Source organism: Rhinopithecus roxellana, chromosome 5, assembly GCF_007565055.1.
Source record: "Rhinopithecus roxellana isolate Shanxi Qingling chromosome 5, ASM756505v1, whole genome shotgun sequence".
Taxonomy (NCBI): domain Eukaryota; kingdom Metazoa; phylum Chordata; class Mammalia; order Primates; family Cercopithecidae; genus Rhinopithecus; species Rhinopithecus roxellana.
The window spans coordinates 78,655,526-78,680,424 of record NC_044553.1 but is presented as its reverse complement, the minus strand read 5'-3'; the positions used below and the strand labels follow the sequence as shown (position 1 = coordinate 78,680,424).

Genomic DNA, 24,899 nt, shown 5'->3' with positions numbered 1-24,899 from the left:
CTCCTTCCAGCCTGGGAGCTCCCTGTGTCCTGTGAGGCTCTCAGCATAGACCCCAGTACGTGGTAGGCGAAAGCTCAATAAATGAGGTGAGGGGTGGCAATAAGGGAGAGGGAGGAGAGAAATCACACCCAAATCTTCCCAGAACGATTATATAAACAAAGGCAGCTCCCCTTTATGGGCAACAGCTCCCTGGAGGCATCTTAGGCCTAGGACAGCGCCCACTTTGGACAGCTGGACTTCCATTTCTCCCTATCACCCATCGGCTCTCACCACTGCCCCTATCTTTCTCCCCTCTTCCCCTCTAAGCTTCCCCTAATATATAGGAACACTACAAGGGCAATAAAGTGTATGAGACATCTGTGAAGAAGTAAACCCCCAATCACATTGCCCACGTGTATAACCGGATCTGGGGAGAAGGCAGAGCTGAAGCAGGAGGTGATGGGGCTGGGCAGGGACAGTGGAAGAGCACATCCAGGCAGCCCACGGGGAGGGACAAAGAACAAGGAACGAGGGTCTGCTTGTGGGCACCTGGCTGGGTGCCAAGGGCAAGGGAGAAGGGGACACTCCTGGGGAGCAGCAGCAGGTCAAGCTGACCCATCAGGACCAGGGCTGTGCCCACGTGCTGAAGAGAAGGTGAGAGCACTGGGGGGCGATGGGGGGAATGGGGGAGCACTGATCTCCCTGAGTAGACCAGGGCCCCACAGCAGCAGGTCTTCTTGTACAAGGATGTCTGCAGCTCAGCAAACTGGGAGTGAAGCCCAGGGAGGGACGAGGGCACCAGGGCATCACTCACAAGCAAGTTGTCACAGATGCCACTGGCTACCTTCCCCAGCGTGTTGGCATCAAGAGGAGCCACCAGCAGGAGGTCTGCCCACCTCCGCAGGTCAATGTGCAGAACTGGGTCAGAGCGGCTCTTCCACATCTGGCAGAGGGAAGAAAAAGGGGTCAGTGTGCAGGAAGCGGGATGCAGCGCCAAGGCAGGCCAGGTACGGTAAGTCACGAGACTGAGAAGCCCACTGACCTGCCCTGCCCAGGCCAACCTCCGTTCCCTCCTGCAGCTAAGCTGGTGAGCACTAGCCATGGAGCCAGCAGCCGAGAGAACCAGGCCGGAGGAAACAAGTGCCTCTTGTCTCTCTGAGCTACTCCCTTCATGGTTTGGCTTTCAATGAGAACTGACATCTGGCAGGGAGCTCCCGGCCTGTCTGCTTGAGGCAGATGCTTGGGTTGTCCAAGCCAGTAGAAGGCTCTGGGGCAGTGAGAAATGGAGGGGGTAGGGGCAGGGAAGACAGACCAGCCGGAAATGTTCTAGGCTGAGAATGTTTGGAAATGCCTGGCAGGGAACCCCTGTGAGGCCCACACTCAGTGTCTGGTGAATCAGTCAGTGCCCACCCATCTGCAGGGGAGATGCAGTAGAGCCCAGCGGCCGTGGGAAGTGAGGCGTTCTCTTTAGCCCTGACGCCAGGAGCCACGTGGACAAGGGTGGTGGGAACAGAGCTCCTCTGTGGTTTCATCAGCCCAGATAAGTACAAGGACACTCAACCTCAGGCACCAGGCCAAAGCCCAGCTCCGCCTGGGCTGGGAGGAGACTAGGGCCTCCTGCAGGCCAGAAGCTAGACAGATGTTTTCTTCATTGCCTCTGCCCAGAGGCCCTGACCGCGGATTTGAGCCCAGCCTGTCTGTTCCAGCTGCCAGACCATAGGCTGCAGGGAGGACTGCTCTGTCCTGCTGGTGGAAAGTCAATGGAACTCAGCCCAGGAGCCCCCAGCACTGACCTCCCATTCATCAGCATCGCTGTAGAGGGTGACAGGAATGTCCTGGGGGCTGTAGAAATGTTTGGCTCTCTCAGTTGTGACCACTGCTACTTCCAGCTGTCACCAAGAAAAAGGGGGTGGTGGGGAGGGAGGAAGAAACTGTTACCAGAGTCACAGGCCTGGAGGTCACAGGAGGGTCAGGGCAGGCAAGTGCTGTCTTCACAGGCTGGCTTTAGAGAGGACTTCCCTCCTCAGCTGCAAGCCCCATGTCTGCTTAGCTACTTCTGCTGTCACCCAAAGATCAGGCCCTACCAGGTGTGGCTGTTTCACTTCCCTATCTGAGGGGCTGCTGAGGAATGAGTCACCAACTGCCCATATATACAAAGCTGAAAGCTCCTGCCACTCAGGCAGAGGGAGGCCCAGGGGCAGAGGCACGCAAGTGACAGGAAAGGAAGTCAAGGCCAGGGCCACAGAGGCCACAGCAGGCAGGAGAGGCCACCCAAGGAGGCTCATAGGTCCTGAGTTCTGTGCCGCACAGCAGCCCTGCCCTCTGCAGGCCAAGGCACTGGGGGCTGAGGCACAGCATGTCCTCTGTGCATGCATGCTCCCAAGAGAAGGCAGACAGTGCCCCTTCACGTACTTCTAGGAGCAAGGCCTCATGGGCACAGGCTGCAGACAGGCTCCTGGAAAACCCAGCTTGTGTGTGCCCTACACTCATGGGGTGAGAATGAGGTTTACCTGCACACTACCCATTCACTAAGAAATTACTAACGCAAACCAGGGCTGCCTGCAATCTGCTTAACAGAACACATGGCTGTGAGAAACAGCACTCAGGAGTGTGAAGGGCACTAGATGGGTTGGTCATCATTTGTAAAACAAGATTTTTTTTTTTTTTGAGATGGGAGTCTCATTCTGTCGCCCAGGCTGGAGTGCAGTGGCATGATCTCGGCTCACCACAACCTCCGCCCCCCCAGGTTCAAGAGATTCTCCTGCCTCAGCCTCCCAAGTAGCTGGGATTACAGGTGCACGCCACCACATCCAGCTAATTTTTGTGTTTTTAGTAGAGACAAGGTTTTTCACCATGTTGGCCAGGCTGGTCTCAAACTCCTGACCTCAGGTGATCCACCCACCCCAGTCTCCCAAAGTGCTACGATTACAGGTGTGAGTCACTGCACCCAGCCTGTAAAACAAGATTTTAGACTAACAAGCTGGCAAAGTACAGGGGCCCAGAAGTAGCTGGTAGGGAGAGGGGAGTGTAGGAAACCACATCTTGGGGGGAAACCAATGAGTCAGGAGAGGACATTTGTTTCTCTGGACATTCATCCAGAAAAAAGAAAAGTCAAGGGTGGCAAGGACAGAACCATTGAGCAGCCAGAGCTATAGTCGTGGGCCATGTCTGGGCCAGACCCAGCCTACAGACATGCTGTTTGGCCTACACAAGATCATTAACATTTTTGAGCCAACATGTCCAAGTTGGGAGATTTCGCATAGAAAATTCAATTTCCTCAGTTCTTGTGAAAAGCTGAAGGCTCAGCGCTGCTGGACACACATTCCTACTTGAGAGCGACGTGGTGCCCTAAGGCCTGCCTCTCGCTCTGTAGAGTGTGCCCATGCCAATTCCACCTTGTCCTCATTCCTCCCTACTGTCTCTCTGAGGCACCCCCTCCTTGCTTGCTTCCTGCATATTGTACAGGACGGGGTGGGTGACACATCGGCACGGCACCTAGGAAAAAAGCTAGGACCAAGGAGTAGAAGTCTCAGAGAAGAAGACTAAGGAAGAACTTCAGAAAGTCTGGGGTTCTGAGTTCTACTGACTTGTCCATTCTCCATCTCACTCCCCCTTAGGATCTACCATGCCCAGAACCTACAAAAAAACCTCAGGGACCTTTTCAGAGGTCCATCACATAGGTATTTATTTACAGACAGGGTCTTACTCCATTGCCCAGGATACAGTGCAGTTGCGTGATCATGGCTCACTGCAGTCTTAACCTCCCTGGGCTCAGGTGATCCTCCCATCTCAGCCTCTGGAGTAGCTGGGACTACAGGTGCATGTCACCATGCCCAGCTAATTTTTTGTATTTTCGGTAGAGACAGTGTTTCACCATGTTGCCCTGGATGGTCTCAAACTCCTAGGCTCAAGCAATCCACCCACCTTGCCTCCCAAAGTGCTAGGATTACAAGCATGAACCACCATGCCCGGCCTAGAGGTCATTTAAACCAAACCCCGACTGAATGCTGGAGTCCCCCTAGGATGACCCTGAACAAGCGTTGCCCAGTTCTGAGTGAGATGGCAAGGGAGGCCTGCCTTATCCCTCCCCGGAACCCAGTCCTAGAGATGCCACTGGGCCAGCACAGGTGGAGAGAGCAGGGCAGGGCAGGGCCATGCTGAAGGCCTATCTCTTTCGTGGGGAAGACACAAGGTAGTGATAAGGTAAAGGAGAGGGCATAATAAGTCAGGGTAACCATAAGAAGAATAACCTGTACCTTTCAAACCCACAGAAGGAAATTCAATCTACACATAAAGGATACAAAAGGAGAAAAAGAAGCAGAGAGAACATATGATAAACCATTTGGCCGGGAACAGTAATGGAATTACACTCATGCCTGTAATCCCAGCACTTTGGAAGGCCGAGTCGGGCAAACTGCTTGAGCCCAGGAGTTCAACACCAGCCTGGGCAACATGGTAAGACCCCATCTCTACAAAAAATACAAAAATTAGCCAGGCATGGTGGTGTGCACCTGCAGTCCCAGCTACCTTCAGGAGGCTGAAGTGGGCAGACCCCCTTGAGCCTGGGAAGGCAGAGGCTGTAGTGAGCAGAGATCAAGTTACTACACTCCAGTTTGAGTGACAGGGTGAGACCCTGTCTCAAAAAAACAAAGAAAAGCAAGCATTAAATAAGACAGCATAGGTTAATTCTAACATAATAATAATTATAGTAAATATATAACAGGCTTATCTCCTTGATTAAAATTCAGATTCTCATCTTGGATGTTGTTTAATCCATCAATATGTTGTCTAAAAAGATACATTTAAAGCAAAAGAACATATAAAGGTTAAACAGAAGAAAAAGCTTTTAGTTAAATAAAGTAAACTCTGCTCCCTTCCAGAAACCCACTAAATAAAAGCAAAGTCATTTTTTAGAAAAGATCTAAACTCAGTGGCTCACGCCTGTAATCCCAGCACTTTGGGAGACTGAGGCAGGCAGATTGCTTGAGGACAGGAGTTCAAGACCAACATGGTGAAACCACATCCTTAATACAAAAAAATCAGCCGGCATGGTGGCGCACACCTATAGTCCCAGCTACTCAGGAGGCCAAGGTGGGATCACTTGAGCTCAGGAAGTCGAGGCTGCAGTGAGCCAAGATCATGCCACTGTACTCCTGCCTGGGTGACAAAGTGAGACCTTGTCTGAGAAGAGAAGAAGAGAAGAGAAGAGAAGAGAAGAGAAGAGAAGAGAAGAGAAGAGAAGAGAAGAGAAGAAGAGAGAAGAGAAAAGAAAAGAGAAGAACTGCCGGGCGCGGTGGCTCATGCCTGTAATCCCAACACTTTGGGAGCCTGAGGCGGGCGGATCACCTGAGGTGCGGAGGTTGAGACCAGCCTGACCAACAGGGAGAAACCCCGTCTCTACTAAAAATACAAAATTAGCTGGATGTGGTGGCGCATGCCTGTAATCCCAGCTACTCGGGAGGCCGAGGCAGGAGAATCGCTTGAACCTGGGAGGTGGAGGTTGCAGTGAGCCGAGATCGCGCCATTGCACTCCAGCCTGGGCAACAAGAGCTAAACTCCATCTCAAAAAGAAAGAAAAGAAATAAACTCCCAAGAACAAAAAGAAGAGGAACAACCACCAACAGCAGTTAAGACGTGCCAATGCGCTTTCAGAAGATGGAAGTGAAAGGAAGCACTAGCAGAGCGGATCCTAAAAGATAAGATAAGATTAGATTAGATTAGATTAGATTAATTAGATTAGATAAGAAAATATCCAAAGCCTACACAGTAACTGAGACACAAGCCAATTAGAACCCAGGAGCCTAGGACTTGAGGAAGTGAGTACCACAAAGGTGAGCATGAGACAGACAGCTGAATACAAGAGGACTGGTTTCTGACCTGTTAGAAGGAACAGCTAAAGTCCCCCCAGCTCTTCTTCCCATCCCAGGCAGCCAGACATACTACCCTTGAAGAGTTAGCACAACAAAGGACAAAGGAGTCTTGGAGCAGAAGTGAGTATCTATAGACCAAACAGAGAGACCCAAGCCTGCTTCCCCTACTTGACCCTAAGAACGCTAGGTCAACCAGGCAGGAGACTACTGGTCTGGAAAAAACAAATAACCCTGGGAGTAAGGAGATGTGGTAGGGAAGGAAACCTTCAGATATGGAATTCAGAGGTCCACCAACAAAACATTTCAATACCAGATGAGTACCCTGGCAGTGAAGACAGTTTCCAATCAGCTTTTGGCACCCAAATAAGAACAGCCAAGGAGTATCAGGTATTTGAGGAGAGCCCTCTAGCAAGACAGATATTACACAAACAGAAAATAGAAACCCAGAGGCAATGGAGGGAGAAGAAAACTTAAAAATGAGAGATTACACCCAAGAAACAAGAACATAACACTTTTTAAGATGAATATTCAAGGAACAAAAAAGAACTCTTAGAAATTAACATTATAAACAGTGAGATAAAAAATTCAACACAAGTTTAAAAGAAATCGTCCAGAGAGGAGAAAAAAAAAGATGGGTAATAGTAGAAAAAAGATGAGAAAATCTAATCAACTCAGTAAGGTTAAAATTTTTGATGATTAAAGAGTTCCAGAGAGAACAGAAAAACAGAGAGGAGAAAATTACAAAAATAAAAATAAAAAATAAATTAAATTTTCCAGAAGTGAAGAACCCACAGGTGAGAGTCATTTACTCTGCCTGCAGGGGTGGGAGAAGGCATCCCCACTGTTAGGTTCATGAAGAAAGCAGAGCATCATGTCTATCGGTGCAGCCTGAACCCACAGCAGCTCTTCTGGTGGCCACATCCCCCTGCTGATGTATGGAGTTTGCAATCAGCAAAAACTCAAAAAAATTTTTCTCATTCATGCTGCTACTAAGCCGCAAGCACCAGGCCGTATCTAAGCAGTTATTTTTCTGGTCCCAAATGCAGTCCCTCACATGTCCCTGGCAAATTTCCCCTTATCAGAGTTGGCCTGCTGTTTGCTCAGCCTACAGAGAGCTCCTGAGAGCTCAATCCTGTTGCTCCTCCTCTCAGCCAGCACCACCATCAGTAGCCCCCAGAGACACTAATCCAAATTATGAACAGAACAAAGTCAAGGGCAGAGGCCACCCACAAGGTCCACAGAAGTGGGTGTGGCAGCAGAGCAAGGGGTGAGAAAGAACCAAGAAGAACTCTTTCCAAGTTGGATCTTTCACTGGTTATAACATGCTGACAACATCCCCAGGCAGTCTAGGGAGAGATCCTAGGATTCCATCAAAGGCCTCATCTAAATCGAAAAATACTTTGCTACTATCCAAAACATAAACTAAAATCAATATACCTTGCTCCTAGTGATCCCAATCTAGCTTTTCTTAGCACTTACAAGCCTCATCTGTAGCAATTTGCAGAGCTCACCTCCTTCACCTTTTTGATAAATGGACATTAGCCATCTCCTGCCCCTGACCCCTTTTGACGTTTCCCACACTTCCTGTAGCTCACCAACCACAGTTCCCTAGCACACCAGGAGAGAACTTTCCCAGGACAGGAGATGAATCACCCAGCCTCAGTTCACGGTCCCTCCTACCACTACAAGCTCAAAAGAGAAGATGAACAAAATGAGATCAAATAATCCCTCCATTTCTTTTTGTTAAAAAAAAAAAAAAAAAAAAAAAGAGAGAGACTCACTTTGTCACCTAGGCTGGAGTGCAGCGGTGCAATCTCGGCTCACTGCAACCTCCCGGGTTCAAGGGATTCTCCTGCCTCAGCCTCCCAAGTAGCTGGGATTACAGGTGTGCACCACCATGCCCAGCTAATTTTTGTATTTTTACTAGAGACAGGATTTCACCATGTTGGCCAGGCTGGTCTTGAACTCCAGAGCTAGGGCAATCCACCTGTCTCTGCCTCCCAAAGTGCTGGGATTACAGGAGTGAGCCACTGCGCCCAGCCCCTCCCATTTCTTCTTGTCCTCTGCTAATGTTACCATTGACCTCCAGCACCAGACACTGCTTCATTGTTCTTCTTCCAAATACATAAAACAGCCCTCTTGAGCCTCCCGAGTTTTGCCACAAGCTTCAGTTCACCCTGGGGGGCTCTGGACCACACTCTTCCTTCATCTCTAGTTACATGTCCTCCCTTCCACTTAACTGTTTTCCAACTCCTTTAACAGGTTTCAGGTAGCCAGAGACCACATTTCTGCTGATACACTGCCTGCTTCTGCTCATGGGATCATCATCTTTCATTTCTAAGAGCTTCCCAACCATCCTGAACTATTTGCTACTTAAGAACGTCCCAGGTGGCCGGGCGTGGTGGCTCACGCCTGTAATCCCAGCACTTTGGGAGGTCGAGGCAGGTGGATCACGAGGTCAGGAGATCGAGACCATCCTGGCTAACACCATGAAACCCTGTCTCTACTAAAAATACAAAAAATTAGCCGGGTGTGGTGGCGGGCGCCTGTAGTCCCAGCTACTCGGGAGGCTGAGGCAGGAGAATGGCGTGAACCCGGGAGGCAGAGCTTGCAGTGAGCCGAGCCCAGATCGCGCCACTGCACTCGTCTGGGAGACACAATGAGAGTCCATCTCAAAAAAAAAAAAGAATGTCCTAGGTTCATTGGGTTCATCGCCTCTATTCTGAAATTTGGAAAGCTACTTCCTGAAGATCTAGGTCCTCCACTCTCCCCAACTCCCAAAACCATCTTCCAGTTCGCAAAGCGGAGGACCTTGCCTAGTGCTGGCCTTCAGAATCATCCCCAAATTGGGCGCCAGGCATGGTGGCTCATGCCTATCATCCCAGCACTTTGGGAGGCAGAGGTGGGCGGACTGCTTGAGTTCAGAAGTTTGGGATGAGACTGGGCAACAAGGCAAAACCCCTTCTCTACAAAAAAAATATAATCAATCAATCATCAATCAATAAAAACCTAAAAAAAAAAATCCCCAAATAGGCAATGCCCTTGACTCAGGGGGTTCTCTCCTCCCTCTCAGCTCTACCCTTTCTTCCTTCCCCACACCGTCACTCAAGGTCTCAGAGCCTTTAAGCCCCCACTGTCCCCTGGGGAGCTCCAACCCGGGTCCTGTTAAGCCTCTCACCCTGCTTGAGATCTTCCCTCTTTGCCTTACCTCTCAGAGGCTCCACTCTCTAGCCACCCTCCCAGGTTACATAGTCACATTGTTAGGGAGCCTCCTGGGCTCAAGGTCTTCACTAAGGAGTAATGTGAAGTGTATGTGATGGGTGGGTCCTTCCTGATGCCCCACCTCTGACCCACTGAAGCAGCTGACTCTCCTTGGAGGTGACCCTGACTGACCCCAGTGCTGTCTAGCAGGCCCAGACTAGTTTTTCTGGTTTTAGAGGGATGTCACTTGATCTGATTCATCAGCCCCATGGGCTTTGTTCTTTTATTTTCATTCACTCCACCAAAACATCCTGGGAGCCAAGGGCTGGGCCCTGGGTCTGTACACACTTAAAAAAAAAAAAAAAAAAAAAAAAAGCATGTGCTACCTTCTATAATACTAAATAATTCTGACCATTTACCCATGTACCTTGACCTCTTCCCAGCAAATGCCAAGGAACCCTGGCAGGGCAGAAACTCCCTGAGGGCAGGAGCCTTCCTTGGCTTTCTCTTACACCTTTGTGGGTCCTGGTAGAAGCAGGGCTGGGCATTAAAAAAGAATCTCCCATATGCTACAGAATTCCTGAAAGGTAGCTCCCAGCTTGGTCCCCTGCTGACACCACTTAGAAACAAGTTTTTTCCTTTTTTTTGTTTTTTTTTTTTTGTTTTTGAGACAGTGTCTTGCTCTGTTGCCCAGGCTGGAGTGCAGTAGCACTATCTCGGCTCACTGCAACCTCCACCTCCTGGGTTCCAGAGATTCTCCTGCCTCAGCCTCCCAAGTAGCTGTAATTACAGTTGTGCACCACCACACCCAGCTAATTTTTGTATTTCTAGTAGAAACAGTGTTTCACCATGTTGGCCAGGCTGATCTCAAAGTCCTGGTCTCAGGTGATCCGCCCACCTCAGCCTCCCAAAGTGCTGGGATTACCAGCGTGAGCCACCATGCTCGGCCTACCTGAGAAAACTTTTTACAGCTAATATTTTTAAGCTGAATCTCTTTGTGTATGTTACTGACCCTATTACATAAACTGCCTGCATTTTATCTAGCATGTATAGAGATTCCTTCCCGAAACCAGTTGGCAAGTCTGGTTTCCTTTACTTTGCTGAAGAGACATCAGGAATCCTGATTTGGGTCTGGTCAGGAGAAATGGAATCAGGATTTAGTGATACCTCCTGTTTCTACTTCAGGCTCCTAGTGTGGCCAGGCTACTTCTGGGGCAGATTATCAAAGGAACCCATGGAGAGACATTTCGCAGCCACGGAATGAAACAAATCCCATGGCCTGAGTCTCCACTGCCAAGCCCATTCCTGGCCTCTACCCACTAGAAACAAGAGCCAGGAGCACCACCACCCCTAAGTTAGGACAACTAAAAATGTCTCTGGACATTATCCAATGTCCCCTGGGGAGGAAAATCGCCCCCATTGAGAGCCACAACTCTACAGCATTATCCATGAAGAGCATTTCCATCTCTGCAATGATAGGAGTGGCCCTACATGTGCCAGTACGGTGTGGCAGCACTGGCCACATGTGGCCACTGAGCACCTGAGGTGTGGCTACTGTGACTGAAGAACAGAATTTTTTATTAAATTCTAATTAATTTAAATTTGAATGTGGCAAGCGGCTGCCACATTCAAATTTACATTTATCGGATAGCTCAGCTCTGGAATATACAAGAAAATGTAAATATATCAGATAGCACAGCTCTGGCATATACAAGAAAAGGAGAAGAGCCCAAGTGGAACCAGCAGTTGAGTGGCTGGAGAGCAGGTGTTTCTAGTAGGGCGTGACGATGCCTCCACTGGAGATAAAGGAGGATTCCAAAGAGGAAGTGGTAGCCCTGCACTTAAGCTGTGATAAGGCAAGGAACCCAGGGCTTTGGTGGCCCAGTCCTCGGGGCCAGGATGCACAGCAGAGGACCCTGACATTGGGTCTACCAGTGTTGACACTGGCATGCTCCAGATCTGTGCCCAGGACCTAGCGGCCAGCCAAGAAGTAACACTAACCTGAGCATGGGAGTGGCAGGTACATTCTAGGACAAAGAATTATTGGGGCCCAGTGCGGATGGCACATGAGGCACGGGAGCTGTGAAGGAGGTGGCTGGCCTCCTTAACAAAACCCTCAAGGGAGTTCCGGTTGGCTCAGTGGGTTCCGTGGCTCATGATGATGCCTCTACTCGGCAAACATTTACTAAGCCTCTTATATGGTGGGGGCAGGGCTGATAAGATCCAAGCTCTACCCTCTGCTGCAGCTCAGTCTAACAGATAGGATGGGGTACAGGTAACTCCTAACTGCAAGGCAGACCAAGATAGGAATCCACAAATTCCACCATCCTCAAGCACTGGTGAGCTTGAGCAGAGAATGAGCTCCAAGTCTGAGCTCCTCAATTCACTCACTGATAGGACCCAGAAAACCTGGCCTCAAGCCCCCAGTTCTGCTAACTCACTTATTCCCTGGAAGGCCGTGGGCGAGCCCTTCTTCCTCTGCCCCTGGTTTCCTCTTATGACCCATGCATGAGCCATTTAGACCACATGGTAGGGGTCCATCCAGTTCACTGTGCCACCCCAGCCCTTCTGTGACCCTGACCCTTTCCCACCTGGCTCTGCAGGAAACAGCCGCTCTCTCATCTGCCCCTGGGGGAGCTGGTGTTCTGGTTGTGTCAGCTCCTCATGCCAACCCTTCTGTGTGCTTCCCCAACTCCAGAAAATTCTCCAGAAGGAAACCAGAGAGGGGTCTATGGAGGCCCTGCACAGGGACGTTGTTCTGGGCAATCAGGGAAGGACCCTGGGGTGCAGGACCCTCTGACCAGCAGCCGACAAAGCTCTGTCCCTAGGAGAGCAGGTGACAGGGCTGCAGGCCAGAGGAGGAAGGGGCCAGCCAAGCAGGTGGAGACACAAATAAAGGTCTCAGAGTTTCCATATCAGGACATAGAGTGGGCAGGTGGCCCCCACCCAGAACAAAAAGGAAATCATCAAACCAGGCCTTATGTTGTCTGCTCTTTCCTCAGTGAGCACTTTAAAAAAAAAAAAAAGCACAAAGTTACCAAGAATGTTCCACAATATTCCCACCAAAAGCCCCACTGACTAAAACACACACACACACACACACACACACACACACACAAATATACACATAGGTTAGAAAATTAAAACTGAACAGAATGATACAAAATGAAAAATCCAAGTTTCCCTTCCTCTACCGGTCCCCCTCCACAAGGGTAACCACCTCCAGAGGAAAAAACTGTGCGCAGTAAGTCAGTATAAGAACACACAAAGGCTGGGCGCGGTAGCTCACGCCTGTAATCCCAGCACTTTGGGAGGCCAAGGCGGGCGGATCACGAAGTCAGGAGATCAAGACCATCCTGGCTAACACGGTGAAACCCCGTCTCTACTAAAAATACAAAAAACTTAGCCGGGCGTGGGCGGGCACCTGTAGTCCCAGTTACTCGGGAGGCTGAGGCAGGAGAATGGTGTGAACCCAAGAGGCGGAGATTGCAGTGAGCCGAGATCACGCCACTGTACTCCAGCCTGGGCGACAGAGCAAGACTTCGTCTCAGAAAAACAAAAAAAAAGAACACACAGAAGGAATCAGGCTGCATACCAGGGGTCAGCAAACCTTCTCTATAAAGGGCCAGATGATATTTTAGGCTTTGTTGCAAGATTCAACCCTGTAGTAGTACGAATGCAGTCATACGCAATACGTGAATGAATGGGTATGACTGTGTTCCAGTAAATTGTCTTGGACCTGAAATCTGAATTTCATATCACTTTTTCTATGAGTCACAAAATACTATCTTTCTTCTGATTTAACTATTTAAAAATGTAAAAATCAGGCCGGGCACAGTGGCACATGCTTGTAATCCCAGCACTTTGAGAAGGGGAGGCAGATAGATCACTTGAGCCCAGGAGTTTGAGACCAGCCTGCGCAACATTGCGAAATCCTGTATCTACAAAAAAATGCAAAAAAGTTAGTGGAGTGTGATGGCACGCCTGCACTCCCAGCTATTCGGGAGGCTGAGGTGGGAGAATTGCTTGAGCCTGGGAGGTCGCGGCTGTAGTGAGTGGTGGTCACACCACTGCACTCCAGTCTGAGCAACAGAACAAGACCCTGTCTCAAAAATAAATAATAAAAATTAAAATGTAAAAATCATTCTTAGCTGGAGGCTATACAATAACAGGCATTGAGCTGAATTTGGCCTGGGGTGTCCAGTTCACTAGCTCCTACACCTTGCTTATTCCGCTTCTATCTTGAGGATTGCTCCCATTAGCACAGAGAGAGCTAACCCATTTTTCTGAAACACTGCCAAGTAATCCACTGAGAGATTGTCCCATAAATCATAAGGACACCACAGCTCTCTACTGCTGGACATTTTGTTTGCTTCCAGTTTTGCTTTGGAATTATAAATAATGCTATAATGAACATCCTTTTACTTTGTAAATACACCCCACAGGGTTTAATCCTGTGGGTAAATCAAGGGCTATGAACATGTTTAATTTCTCTCAATATTGTCAAGTGGTCCTCCAGAAAGTCAGAATTTACTCCACACTACATATGAGCAGAGCCTTCTTTTCCTCACCCTCAACAGACCTGGATGTCCTGACGGACACCCTAGAAATGTATCTTCCTCTGAGCCCGAGGCCTGCTGACTCCTTGAGTCGGGGGTTTTCTCTATCTTTAGAAATCCCCTTTTGGCTCTGAATTCTGCTGACACCTGCCCTGGCAAAAGCTAGGGTGATGTCTGCCTTCTCCTCCCAAGTTTGAAGGGTGTGGATGAAGGAGTTCAGGAAATGCCATCCCATAATATGTGGCTTTGGTATGCTGATTATTTCAAACCTGAAGACACTTGGGAAAAAACAGATGCAGGGAGGAACTTTCTCTGAACTTCTCTTATCTGCCTAAAGAGGGATCCCCCTTGTCCTGAGTCCCCCTCCCTGAGAAGGGACGACTGACTTACTGACAATCTGCTGAGGCATCTTTCATTATCTGAGAAGTTTTTTTGTTTTTTTTTTTGTTTCTTTTTTTTTTTTTGAGATGGAGTCTCGCTCTGTCACCCATGCTGGAGTGCAGTGGCCGGATCTCAGCTCACTGCAAGCTCCGCCTCCCGGGTTTATGCCATTCTCCTGCCTCAGCCTCCCGAGTAGCCGGGACTACAGGCGCCTGCCACCTCACCCGGCTAGTTTTTTTGTATTTTTTTTTCAGTAGAGACAGGGTTTCACCTTGTTAGCCAGGATGGTCTCGATCTCCTGACCTCGTGATCCACCCGTCTTGGCCTCCCAAAGTGCTGGGATTACAGGCTTAAGCCACTGCGCCCGGCTATCTGAGAAGTTTTTATCTGCCTAACAAGATGTTTATTCACTGTACAATTCCTCCCCTCATCCTCCCATAACTTGTGTCGCCACCACCCCCAGAAGCCCCAAGCCCCTATTTCCTTCTGTAGCTCAGGCTGCTATACAGGCTTCAGTCATCTCACCCTTCTGGGAATCTCATATTTTGTGGTACATCCATGTGCAGATATGTAACTAAATAAGGTTTTCTCCTATTGATCTTGTTTTTTGTTGTTGTTATTGTTTTGAGGTGGAGTCTTGCTCTGTCACCCAGAATAGAGTGCAGTGGCACGATCTCAGCTCACCGCAACCTCTGCCTTCCGGGTTCAAGTGATTCTCCTGCCTCAGCCTCCCAAGTAGCTGGGATTACAGGCGCCCACCACGCCCAGGTAATTTTTGTATTTTTAGTAGAGTTGGGGTTTTACCATGTTGGCTAGGCTGGTCTTGAACTGGCCTCAAGTGATCCGCCCACCTCAGCCTCCCAAAGTGAGCCACTGCACCCAGCCCTGTTAATTTTGTTTATAAGTCAGTTGAACTCATAGCCCAGCCAAGCAGCCTAGCAAGGTGGAGGAAAGCCATTTTTGCTCCCCTGCACGGGCCAGGCTGCCAACCCCAGGGAAGAAACTGCCTGAGCTGACAAACCAGATTTTACTGCCACTCAATTACAATGACAGCTATGGAACTACAAAACCCCCAATCCCTCTGAAGTTCCTGGGCCCCAGGACCTTCTCTCAGGCTGCCTTTGGGTCCTAGTCCTTTTTGCCCTCACATCTAGAATCTTCTAACACCAGTGCCAGAAGAGACCCTGAAGATGGATCATTTGAGAACCTGCCCGTCCTTCACTGTGTGGATAAGAAAACTGTGGCCAAAAAGAACTGACTTGCCCAGCGTCCCAGCATCAGAAATGTGCTCAGCTGCTTCTCTTGTGACATGGTTGCCCATCTGCCCCAACATACTCAAGGTCGTCTCTGCTAGTGACTACTCTCCCCATCGTGCTGGTGTATGTGGCTTGTGCCTAATCCATGTCTCTCCAACACCCCTCACAGTCTCCCTGATTTGGCTACCTTGAGGTTAGTGGCTTTCCCGGGATGTCTGGACATGCTGATCAATCAGAAACAGTGATGGGCCAGAGTGATGGGCCAGATCTGTAGAATCCCCCAGCTCTCTGCAACCCACACCCCAGCTGTTCATGTGCTAGACCAAATCTGGAGGTACCTAAGGAAGTTCCAGAAAGCCTTGAGCATGTGAACCCACGACTTGGCAGGCGAAGAGCTGAAAGTGACTGCTCCAAGGGACAATGATGCTCCTGCAGGAGATCCAGCAGGAAGCAGTGTGGAGATCAGGGCCATCAGGAAATAAAGGGGAGTGTGCAGGGGTAGACACCACCACTGGGGCCAACACAAGGCAATCCAGGGATTACCTTTGGATCCCACACCTCAGGAAGGCCCCAATAAGCAAAGCCAGGCTTGGAGAGCTGTCTCCCTACAGATGAAAGGCATAGGCCCTCCACAAGAGCAGGTGAACTGTGGCTTCCATGGCTCTTTCCAGTGGGGTTGCCCCACACCATGTGGCTAGCCCAAAGGACATGAACAAGGGGAAAGGACACGGTGATGGCCAGAAAACACACACAACCAAGTGCTTCAACATGCCAGGCTCCGCACCAAGTCACTGGCACAGGACTATTTCATCTGTGACCCCTCCCACCCAAGCCAACATCTCAGGGAGCCTGACAAGAGCCTGGGGGATGGGCAGCAGGAATCAGCCTTATTTTCAAATGGGAAAGGCAGGCTCCAAGAGGCTGAGTCGGGGAGCCTTCCTTCCCAGTTCAGTGCCCTCTGGCTGCCTCACTTTTGGCGTCAACTCCAACAAGAGACGGGAAGCCAAGTCCTGTTCCAGACATGGCCTGCCTTCCCACGGGGCCCAGGCTAAAAAGCCATGGGGTGCACTCAATTGCCTCCCTGCTCCAGGCAACCCTTTCCACACACCGCCCCCCAGCCAAACGCTGGCTGTGTGGGATGGGAGGAAGCGGTGGGGTTGCCATTTCCCTCCGTTCTGAGGCTGCCCATCTGTTTCCTGGGATAGGACTCCCCGCCCCTATCCACCCCTAGTCCGGAAACTCACTTGCTCTGGGGCTATGGGAAAAGGGAACTGCATGGCTCCCTCCCTCCCCAGGGGGTGGTGGCAGAGGCTCTCACTGCTGCAAACCCTTCCAGGCCTCCCGCCCTAACGGCTCTAGCTGGCCAGCTCCTACCAATGGTTCTGGGTACACAGGGGGTGGCTGGGCCTAAGTAGTACTGCCCTAAAAGTGCAGCACCCAGTCTCAGAGTGCCACGAGACTCTCCTCCCTCCCCCACTCTGGACAGCTGTCATCCCTGGCTGGCAGCTTCATGGCTTATCCCAGCCCTGGGGATGGGGTGACGGGGTGACTTTCTGGGTGGAAGTTGGTGGAAAGTAAAAAAGTGAAACACTTCCCAGCCCAGCCCCAGCTGATGGGACCACCAGCCCCAGCTGATGGGACCACTGTGAGTAAGCACCGCCCCCTGCTGGACATGCCAGATACGGCTGCCTGGGCCACCGCACCTTGGGTGCTCAGCTGATACAAGAGAGGGACAAGCCAGGCCTGGGGCCCAGCAACTTCACAAGACCCCACCAAAACTAGGGGCCAGTAACATTAGCAGTGTCTAAGGCAACCTATAGTTCTAAGTCAAATGAGTTTAAAAGAAGGGGCCAAAACCACAGGCACTGGGCTGGGGCAGACAGGGAAGGTTTTGCACAGAATGTGAAAAGGCGGGAGAGGAGCAGAGAGGGCAGCCAGCCCAGCAGGGCCCAGCAACGCAAAGACCAAGGGGGATAAGACAGACCAACAAAGGGCCCTGGAGGCGGAACTAGGAAGTGGGGCCACTGCCTGTCAGATTTCACGCTGTTTAAAGCCTTAAACTTTTGCACCCAATATAGAAAATAGATCCAATATAGAAAATAGACCCAAGTTGAGGGTCTGGCCAAGGACAGGGACTAGAGTCCCTGACCCCAGCACACAATCAGGGGCCCCTGGGGCATCTCTGAACGCCTGAAGGAGCAAAGTTTGAACCTAGAGCTTCAGGCAATGGGGTTTCAGAGCATTTGACTGACAGGACAACCATGGGGTCTCACAAGAAGGGAGAACACAGCCGCAGTGTTCAAGATGGAATGAAAGTAGGGGTGGGGGAGCCCAAGGCAGGAATGGGTACTAAGAACTTGTTGCACTTCTCCAACCAGCCCTCCTCCCACACAGGACTTCACAGATTCTCAGGGTTAATGTATGGGAGCCCAAACCCTCCATTCACCGGGTCCTTTCCCAGCCTCCCCTCATGCTCTGTCTGTACTATCTAATCTAGCCCCTGGTTACACTGGACACTGGTCTCTGTCTCCTGAATCCTCCACAGAGCACTACACACACAGGACCTCCACAAGCATGATTAACATGATAAAGAAAAAGAAAACTGCACGCACTGCAGAACAATGGGCTGTCCCCGGGAGCACTGGCCTCCCATGCCGGAGGCTGCCATGCTTGTCTGGTGAGGATACTCACCCCAGGAATGTCCAAAAGCTTTGACACCAGAAGAGGTGACTTCAGGGCTGCAACACTCCCCGTGACACCCACAAGAACATGGAATTTTCTCTCCACCAAGGGTGCAGCAGTTGGACAGGAGGCCTTTGGTTCCATGTGGGGTCTGGTGGCTTCAAGTTCTGGGAGCTTGCCAGGCCTGGGCTCCATAAAGGTGTCAGGATTTAGGATCTAAAAGCAGAACAAGGGCCACCCTCTTCATCCATACACTCGACCAGAATGTATGCAGGACCATGTGTTAGGCCCCAGGCCTAGAGGCTAAGGCAGCTAAAGGGATCAGCAGTCCCGGCTTCAGGGAGCACACAGTTTGATAAGAAAGTGAGACGCCATCCCCACACCCGGGCCAGTCAGTCACAAGGGAATGTTGCAGTGCTGTGGGGAAGGGTGTACCGGGTGCCGTGGCTGCTCACAGTGACCATCTCTGGAAGTCAGAGGCTGCATCCCAGAAAAGATGATGTTAGGGTTGAGTCCTGAAGGACGAGTTAGTTTTTCAGAGATGGGAAGAAATCACTTCAAAAGAAGGAACAATCTTGCAAAGGTGAAGGTCCTGAAGGAGGGCGGCAGGTTGGGGAACAGGGAGTGCCTTAGTAGTGAAGCCGGAATGTGATGTGGGGTGCTGGAGGGGCAGGAGGTGAGGCTGAAAGTCGGGGTGAGGCCAGAATGCCATGGGCAGCGAGGGCCAGGGTGAGGAGTTTCGGTTTTAGAAAGATGGTGCTGGCACTTGGTCATAGTGTCAAAGGGACCCTGCTAGTGGAGAGACTGGAAGGTGACAGGAGCTGCTGCAGTGGACTGGGCTGAATGGTGAAAGGAAGTGGCAGGAGGGGATGGGTTCCAAAGATACTCATGAGGTAGAACCCTGGGCAACAAGGAGGTTTGGGTGCCCCAGGGAGCCAAGAGATTTGCCTCTCTGTCCCTGTCTGTTAATCAAGATGGGCACCACCGTACAAATCAAAGCCCAGGAAGAAACCAGCATAAAGAGGATGCAGGCCACCCCAGGAGACTAGCTGGTTTGCTTCTTCCTCTGACTCTCAGATGTTGCTAGAAGTGAGTGCTCTTGATAATATGGCTGATGGACACCAAAACCTACACCCTGCAGGTTGGGCCAGCAGAACATGCTTCATCAGCAACCATCACCGAGGACCGATTACACTGAACACCATGCAAAGGAATTGTGGAAAACACAGTAGCTGCCTCTGGGGAATCTGTAGGTTGAGTTCGAGAAGACAGGAATCACACCTGTCTGAAATTATCTGAGATCAGTCCTTCCCTGGGATGTACCTTTTTGGTGATCACAGACTCAATTTACACATCAGTTTCCTTGCCTCTCCCTCCACCAGCAAGCTCCCTGAATGCGTGATCAGGTCTAATTGCCAACCAGCAGTCCACTAGCTGGCAGTCCTGAACATGTGCTGAATGAATAACTACACCTGCTAAGGCAGTGTGGGGCAGAACACAGATACCCAGCCTGTGAATCAGAAGCCCTGGGCCCTGACCATGGTGTGCTCCTGACCTGGAGTGACCTTGGTCCAGGGTCATTCCCTCCCTGGACCTGTCCCTTCATCAGAAAAATGCAGAGGTAGGACCAGATGATCTCTGAAGCTCCTTCCAGCAGAAACTTTGAGTCAATACATGAAAGAGAGCAGTAAGGGGCTCTCCGTACAAAACAGAAGGTCCTAGAAGATACACTCAAAAAAGAACCAGCAGGGCAAGGGAAACCCAGGCAGCTGCCCAGGAAGTAGTGCTGGTGAGTCGCCCAATGGCTACCTCCATGGCTGAGCATCCACAGGGGCCCGTCTCCTCTTCACTCACAGGCCCCTTGGCTCTCTAGCCTCTCTGCCCAGGATTTGCCTTCAGTACTTGGGCACAACCCACGTGGGCTGAGGATCATGTTTGGCTGCATTATCCCACTTCTCAGCAGGGGTTAATCACAGGCTGGTTCCCTAGGGCAAGATCACCCAAAGTTTGATTTGCCAGTAATCTCAATGTTTGCTCCACTGTAGGGCAATGCTTGGTCAGAGTCGGAGAACTCAGTTTACTCCAGGGAGTGGGGAGCCCTGTTAGCATCTGACAAGGTACAGAGTGCCTACCAGTCAGCTTCTTCCCAGAACACAGCATTGGTAGATGATGGAAGCACACTGTTTATTCTCCAGGGAAACCTACCTGCCAGATCTCAAACCCTGACCCTGTCCCACCCTAGCCAACTGGTGCTAGGATAGGTAGATTCCTGCAAAACCAGAAGCCAAATTTTATCTCTGAGGCCCCTGAACCTCATCCACATCAAGCTGATCTCATTCGTAGGAAACAGGTTACAGAAAGCAATCAGTTAAATTTGGGGCAGGAATCTATATTAGTGACTTCAACTGCTTCCCCACAGCAGGCACTATAGTCCGAAATATAGTACTTAGCCTGCTTAGTAAAGCTGTGCTAAGGATCAAACCTACCTACCTTCCTAAAAAATAGGGTGTGTGTGTGTATGTGTGTGTTTAATGTACTTGAGGAATAGAAAGTGAATCATTTAACTAACATTTGGAGGCGAGGTCAAATCAGTTCAACCTGAGAATTCCAGGAAGGGTGACAGCTGGCAGGATTCCTTTGTCTGCTTGCAAAGAGGATCAAATTTCAAACCAGTAAGGCTATTACCCTAACCAGATCCTGTTGGAGTCACCTATTTGCACAGGAAGGGTAGCTGGAGACAGTACCTCGCTTCCCTGGGCTCTGCTGAACTAACAGGAACTCCTGAGCAGCAAAAAGAGTTGGCAAGCAGGCAGATTATGGGGCTACAGGCTGTGATTACTGAGCCTCAAGATCCCAGGGCACCAAGCCAAGCAGGTAAGCCACAGCCAGAAAAATGACAGCTTCTCTATCCTCTAGAAAGACAGGGACAGACAGCACAAAGAGCCTCGGCTTGTGTGTTTAAGTCTCCTCTGATGAGTTTAATTCAGGGCAGAGTTTCAGGTTTCAGGGATACCTGCCAGTCCCTATATGGGCAAAGGTGGAGCTGGCACAGAACCACACTAAAGACGGGAGCAAGGAAAGCAAGGCCAGACAGGGTATACGTTCAAGCTCAATACAGGAAGGATGAGAACTGAGCCTAAGACAAAGCAGAACCAAACAAGGGAAGTGGGTGGTGGGTAGGCAGGGATCCAAGATCCATTATGAGCCTGAATCCTTGAGCCTAACATCAAAGCCCCTCACTACCCGCTGCCCAGGGTTCTGCTCCAGCTTACACCTGTAATCCCAGCAATTTAAGAGGGCAAGGTGAGGGGCACTGCTTGAGCCCAGGCACTTGAGACCAGCCTGGGCAACATAGCAAGACGCCAGCTCTACAAAAAATTTACAAATTAGGTGTGGTGGCACATGCCTGTGGTCTCAACTACTTGGGAGGCTGAGGCAGGAGGATCGCTTGAGCCTAGAAGGCTGCAGTGAGCCATGTTTTTGCCACTGCACTCCAGCCTGGGTGACAGAGACTGTTTCAAAATATGATAATAATAATAAATTATTATTGTAATTTATATTGTATAATAAATTATTATTAAATTGTACCACAATAAAAAAAGTGTGTAACTATTTACATGGCATTTACACTGTATCAGGTTTTATAAGTAATCTGGAGATGATTTAAATTATATGGTGGGGCATGGTAGCTTGTGCCTGTGGTCCCAGCTACCTGGGAGGCTGAGGTGGGAGGATCATGTGAGCCCAGGGAGTTCGAGGTTGCAGTGAGCTATGATCACACCACTACACGCTAGCCTAGGCAACAGAGTAAAACCCTGACTCAAAAAAAAAGAAAAAGAAAAAAGAGTATACGGGAGGGCTGATGTGGTGGCTCACATCAGTAATGCCAGCATTTTGAGAGGCCAAGGAAGGAGGATTGCTTGAGCCAGGAGTTTGAGACTAGCCTGGGCAACTCACCGGTGAGACCCTGTCTCTACAAAAATAAAATAAAAATTAGCCGGGTGTGGTGGCTTATGCCTGTGGTTCCAGCTACACAGGGGACCTAGGCAGGAGAATCCCTTGAGCCCAGGATGTAGAGGCTGCGGTGAGCTATGTTCCCACCACTGCACTCCAGCCTGGGTTACAGAATGAGATCCTGTCTCGAAAAAAAAAAAAAAAAAAAAAGTATACCGCAATCCCCTGCGGATACTGAAGGATGAATGTATCTAACACACACACTCACACACGTGGGCTACTAGAAACGCAGTGACTGCGTATTGCTACTTCCCAGCCACTGTGAGAGAGATGGAAACCCCTGGTCCAAGACACCCACCACTTCCCCAACTTGGGAACCTCTCCGGCTCACCATCTAGCACCTACTTCCAAATACTTCAAGGACAGCAGGAAGTTCTTTTCCAACAAGATTTGGCCTAATTTGTAAATGGCATTCTGCACTTTTTGGCAGGCCGAGGGCTACTTCCAATATCCCATGGCTTTCCTTTTTTAATTTTACCAACTTTTAAAATACACTTTGTACTTTGGGCAGCCCGAGTAAGCGCTAAGTGGGAGGAGCTGACACGGCCATCATTTAAACTAGATTAAACGACGCTGGACAAATAATCGCAGAGCAGCACAAAGTTGGGCTAGACGTGCACAGATGCAAACCCTCCACTCCGGGCTCGGGAGTCCCTCCTGCTCCAGGCGGCCCCACCCGTACAGCCGGGAAAGGCAGGTCGCACAGATGCACAGCCGCCCACCCACGCACAGTCGCAAGCAGAGTTTCATGGGCACAGAGGGGAAAGTGAGGACACATACAGACAGCCACGGACCCACGCTCGCAGACACAGCTCCCCGAACCTCTCCTCCCTGCGCTGCCGCGAGAACCCAGCTTCCCAGCCCCGTTCCACTGCTCACCCGCGCCAGGGGCGTCTCGGGGCCGATCCCAAATATCGCGGTATCTCTGCCGCCCTCCCGCGGAATCTGACTGTCACGCCTCACGAGAGCACCGTGCTGGCTGTGTGTCGCGCAGCCTTCTGGGAGCTGTAGTCCACTTCTCTGCCTTCCAGGAGTCGTAGTCCACTGGGGAAATCCTGGAGCAAACCCTGGCTCCCTGTTCTTTGTATTGCTGGGACTCTCGATAGGGGCTGGCATAACTGTCCGACCACCTCTCCTCACTCCTATCAGCCCCACACACACTGCTCGTTGCTTGGAGCCTTTTTTTTTTTTTTTTTTTTTTTTTTTTTTGCTGTTGTCCCAGGTTTATTGAAAATATTACAGTATCCCAAAAAGATTCAAACAGCTCCACATGGCGTTTTGAAATTCATCCCCACTGTCGGCTGAGTGACCTGTAGGTTGGACAGACTGCCAAAGTCCAAAACAATCAGCATTTCCTTAATATCAGGATCTGTTAATATTTCAGTGATCTCCTGATCCAGGCCTGAGACCTCAGGAACATGATTACCTCTCCTTTCTCTCTTCTCCTCCTGCAACTTGATGGAGATACCGCTCACTGAGCCCTTCAAATCAGCTTCATCACATGCATGTTCTAGCCTACTATCTTACTATCCTGTTGGGGAGCTTTTTTTTTTTTCCTTTTTGAGACAGGGACTGGCTCTGTCACCCAGACTGGAGTGCAGTGGTGCTATCTCCACTCACTGCAACCTCCACCTTTCGGGCTCAAGCCATCCTCCTATCTCAGCCTATTGAGTAGCCGGGACTACAGGAGTGTGCCATCATGCCAGACTAGTGTTTGTATTTTTTGTAGAGATGGGTTCTCACTCTATTGCCAAGGCTGGTCTCAAACTCCTAGGCTCAAGCAATCTGCCCACCTTGGCCTCCCAAAGTGCAGGGATTACAGGAGTAAGCCACTGCACCCAGGCCTGGGGAGCTTTTTGCTGGAAATAATGGTGATCTCCTTTCACATGTGCTTGTTTGTGTGGAAGTTGCTGCCCGGGTGCGTGTAGCACTTTTTTATGACGGAGTATAGAAAAGGGCCATCTTCACGGTGTTAGTGCGAATGGGGCCCATGTTGGCAGGTCCTTAGTAAAAGAGGGCTCGGGGCACTTAATGCTGAATATTTACCAAGGTTCTTCTATTTTAGGTGCACAGGATACACACAGGATACAGGATAAATCAGATGCGTCCCTGTTCTTGACACAAACAGGGACACAGAAAATGACAGGGTAAGATCCTCCATGAGGAAGCAACACCTCCAGGCAGGAAAGCCTTCTTGAAGGAGTGACTTGAGATGAATCTTGAAGGACAGCCAGGAGCTTAGATACAGGATCCCAGCAGCGATCCAGGTGGAGGGCATCGAATGGGCAAACAGAAGGCAGCAGGAGAGTGCACATTGGGCAGGCTTCCCTGCCCTTTTCATTTTTTAGCCTTCACAGGCCCCAGAAACCTCTGTATTCATTGAGGTGGCTAAAGCAGCTGTGGGTCCCCTGCCCTGAGCTGAGGTGGGGCCTCTGCTCTACCCCTGCCCTTGGCTGCAATGGACTATCTGGGCCATACCGTCCCTTACCCAGGGATCCAGACTGCTTCTTTTTTTTTTTTTTTTTTTTTTGAGATGGAGTCTTGCTCTGTCTCCCAGGCTGGAGTGCAGTGGCGTGATCTTGGCTCACTGCAAGCTCTACCTCCCAGGTTCACGCCATTCTCCTGCCTCAGCTTCCCAAGTAGCTGGGACTACAGGTGCCCGCCTCCATGCCTGGTTAATTTTTTGTATTTTTAGTAGAGACGGGGTTTCACCTTGTTAGCCAGGATGGTCTCGATCTCCTGACCTCGTGATCCACCTGCCTTGGCCTCCCAAAGTACTAGGATTACAGGCGTAAGCCACCGCGCCTGGCCTATCAAGCCTGCTTCTTCCACTTCCTCCCCCCAAGGCAGGGAGCCTCGGTGGCAATTTCATCACCTACGCAAGGCTGCATCAGATAAAGAGCCACACAGGGTCGTATAGCTCTAGATCCCAGGAATGACAGACCACAGACCCACCC

General features: G+C 50.4%; 1 protein-coding gene across 8 annotated transcripts in view; it reads right to left on the bottom strand.

Moving 5' to 3' along the window:
* PPCDC (phosphopantothenoylcysteine decarboxylase) overlaps positions 1-22,878 on the bottom strand; it is a 46,160-nt gene extending 23,282 nt beyond the window's left edge. Inside the window, exons 1-4 of one of the 8 annotated variants that reach the window (XM_010375888.2) lie at positions 22,822-22,878; positions 17,938-18,144; positions 1,773-1,868; positions 794-922 (exon numbers count right to left, since the gene is read on the bottom strand). In XM_010375888.2, the coding sequence (XP_010374190.2) occupies positions 794-922; positions 1,773-1,868; positions 17,938-18,123 (411 nt within the window). In that variant the 5' untranslated portion in view covers positions 18,124-18,144; positions 22,822-22,878. Of the gene's footprint in view, positions 1-793; positions 923-1,772; positions 1,869-1,917; positions 2,057-9,057; positions 9,077-17,937; positions 18,145-22,722 lie in introns of those variants that run through there. The other 7 variants (XM_010375890.2, XM_010375889.2, XM_010375893.2 and 4 more) reach the window with 7 other exon arrangements.
* Positions 22,879-24,899: the final 2,021 nt, after the last annotated feature.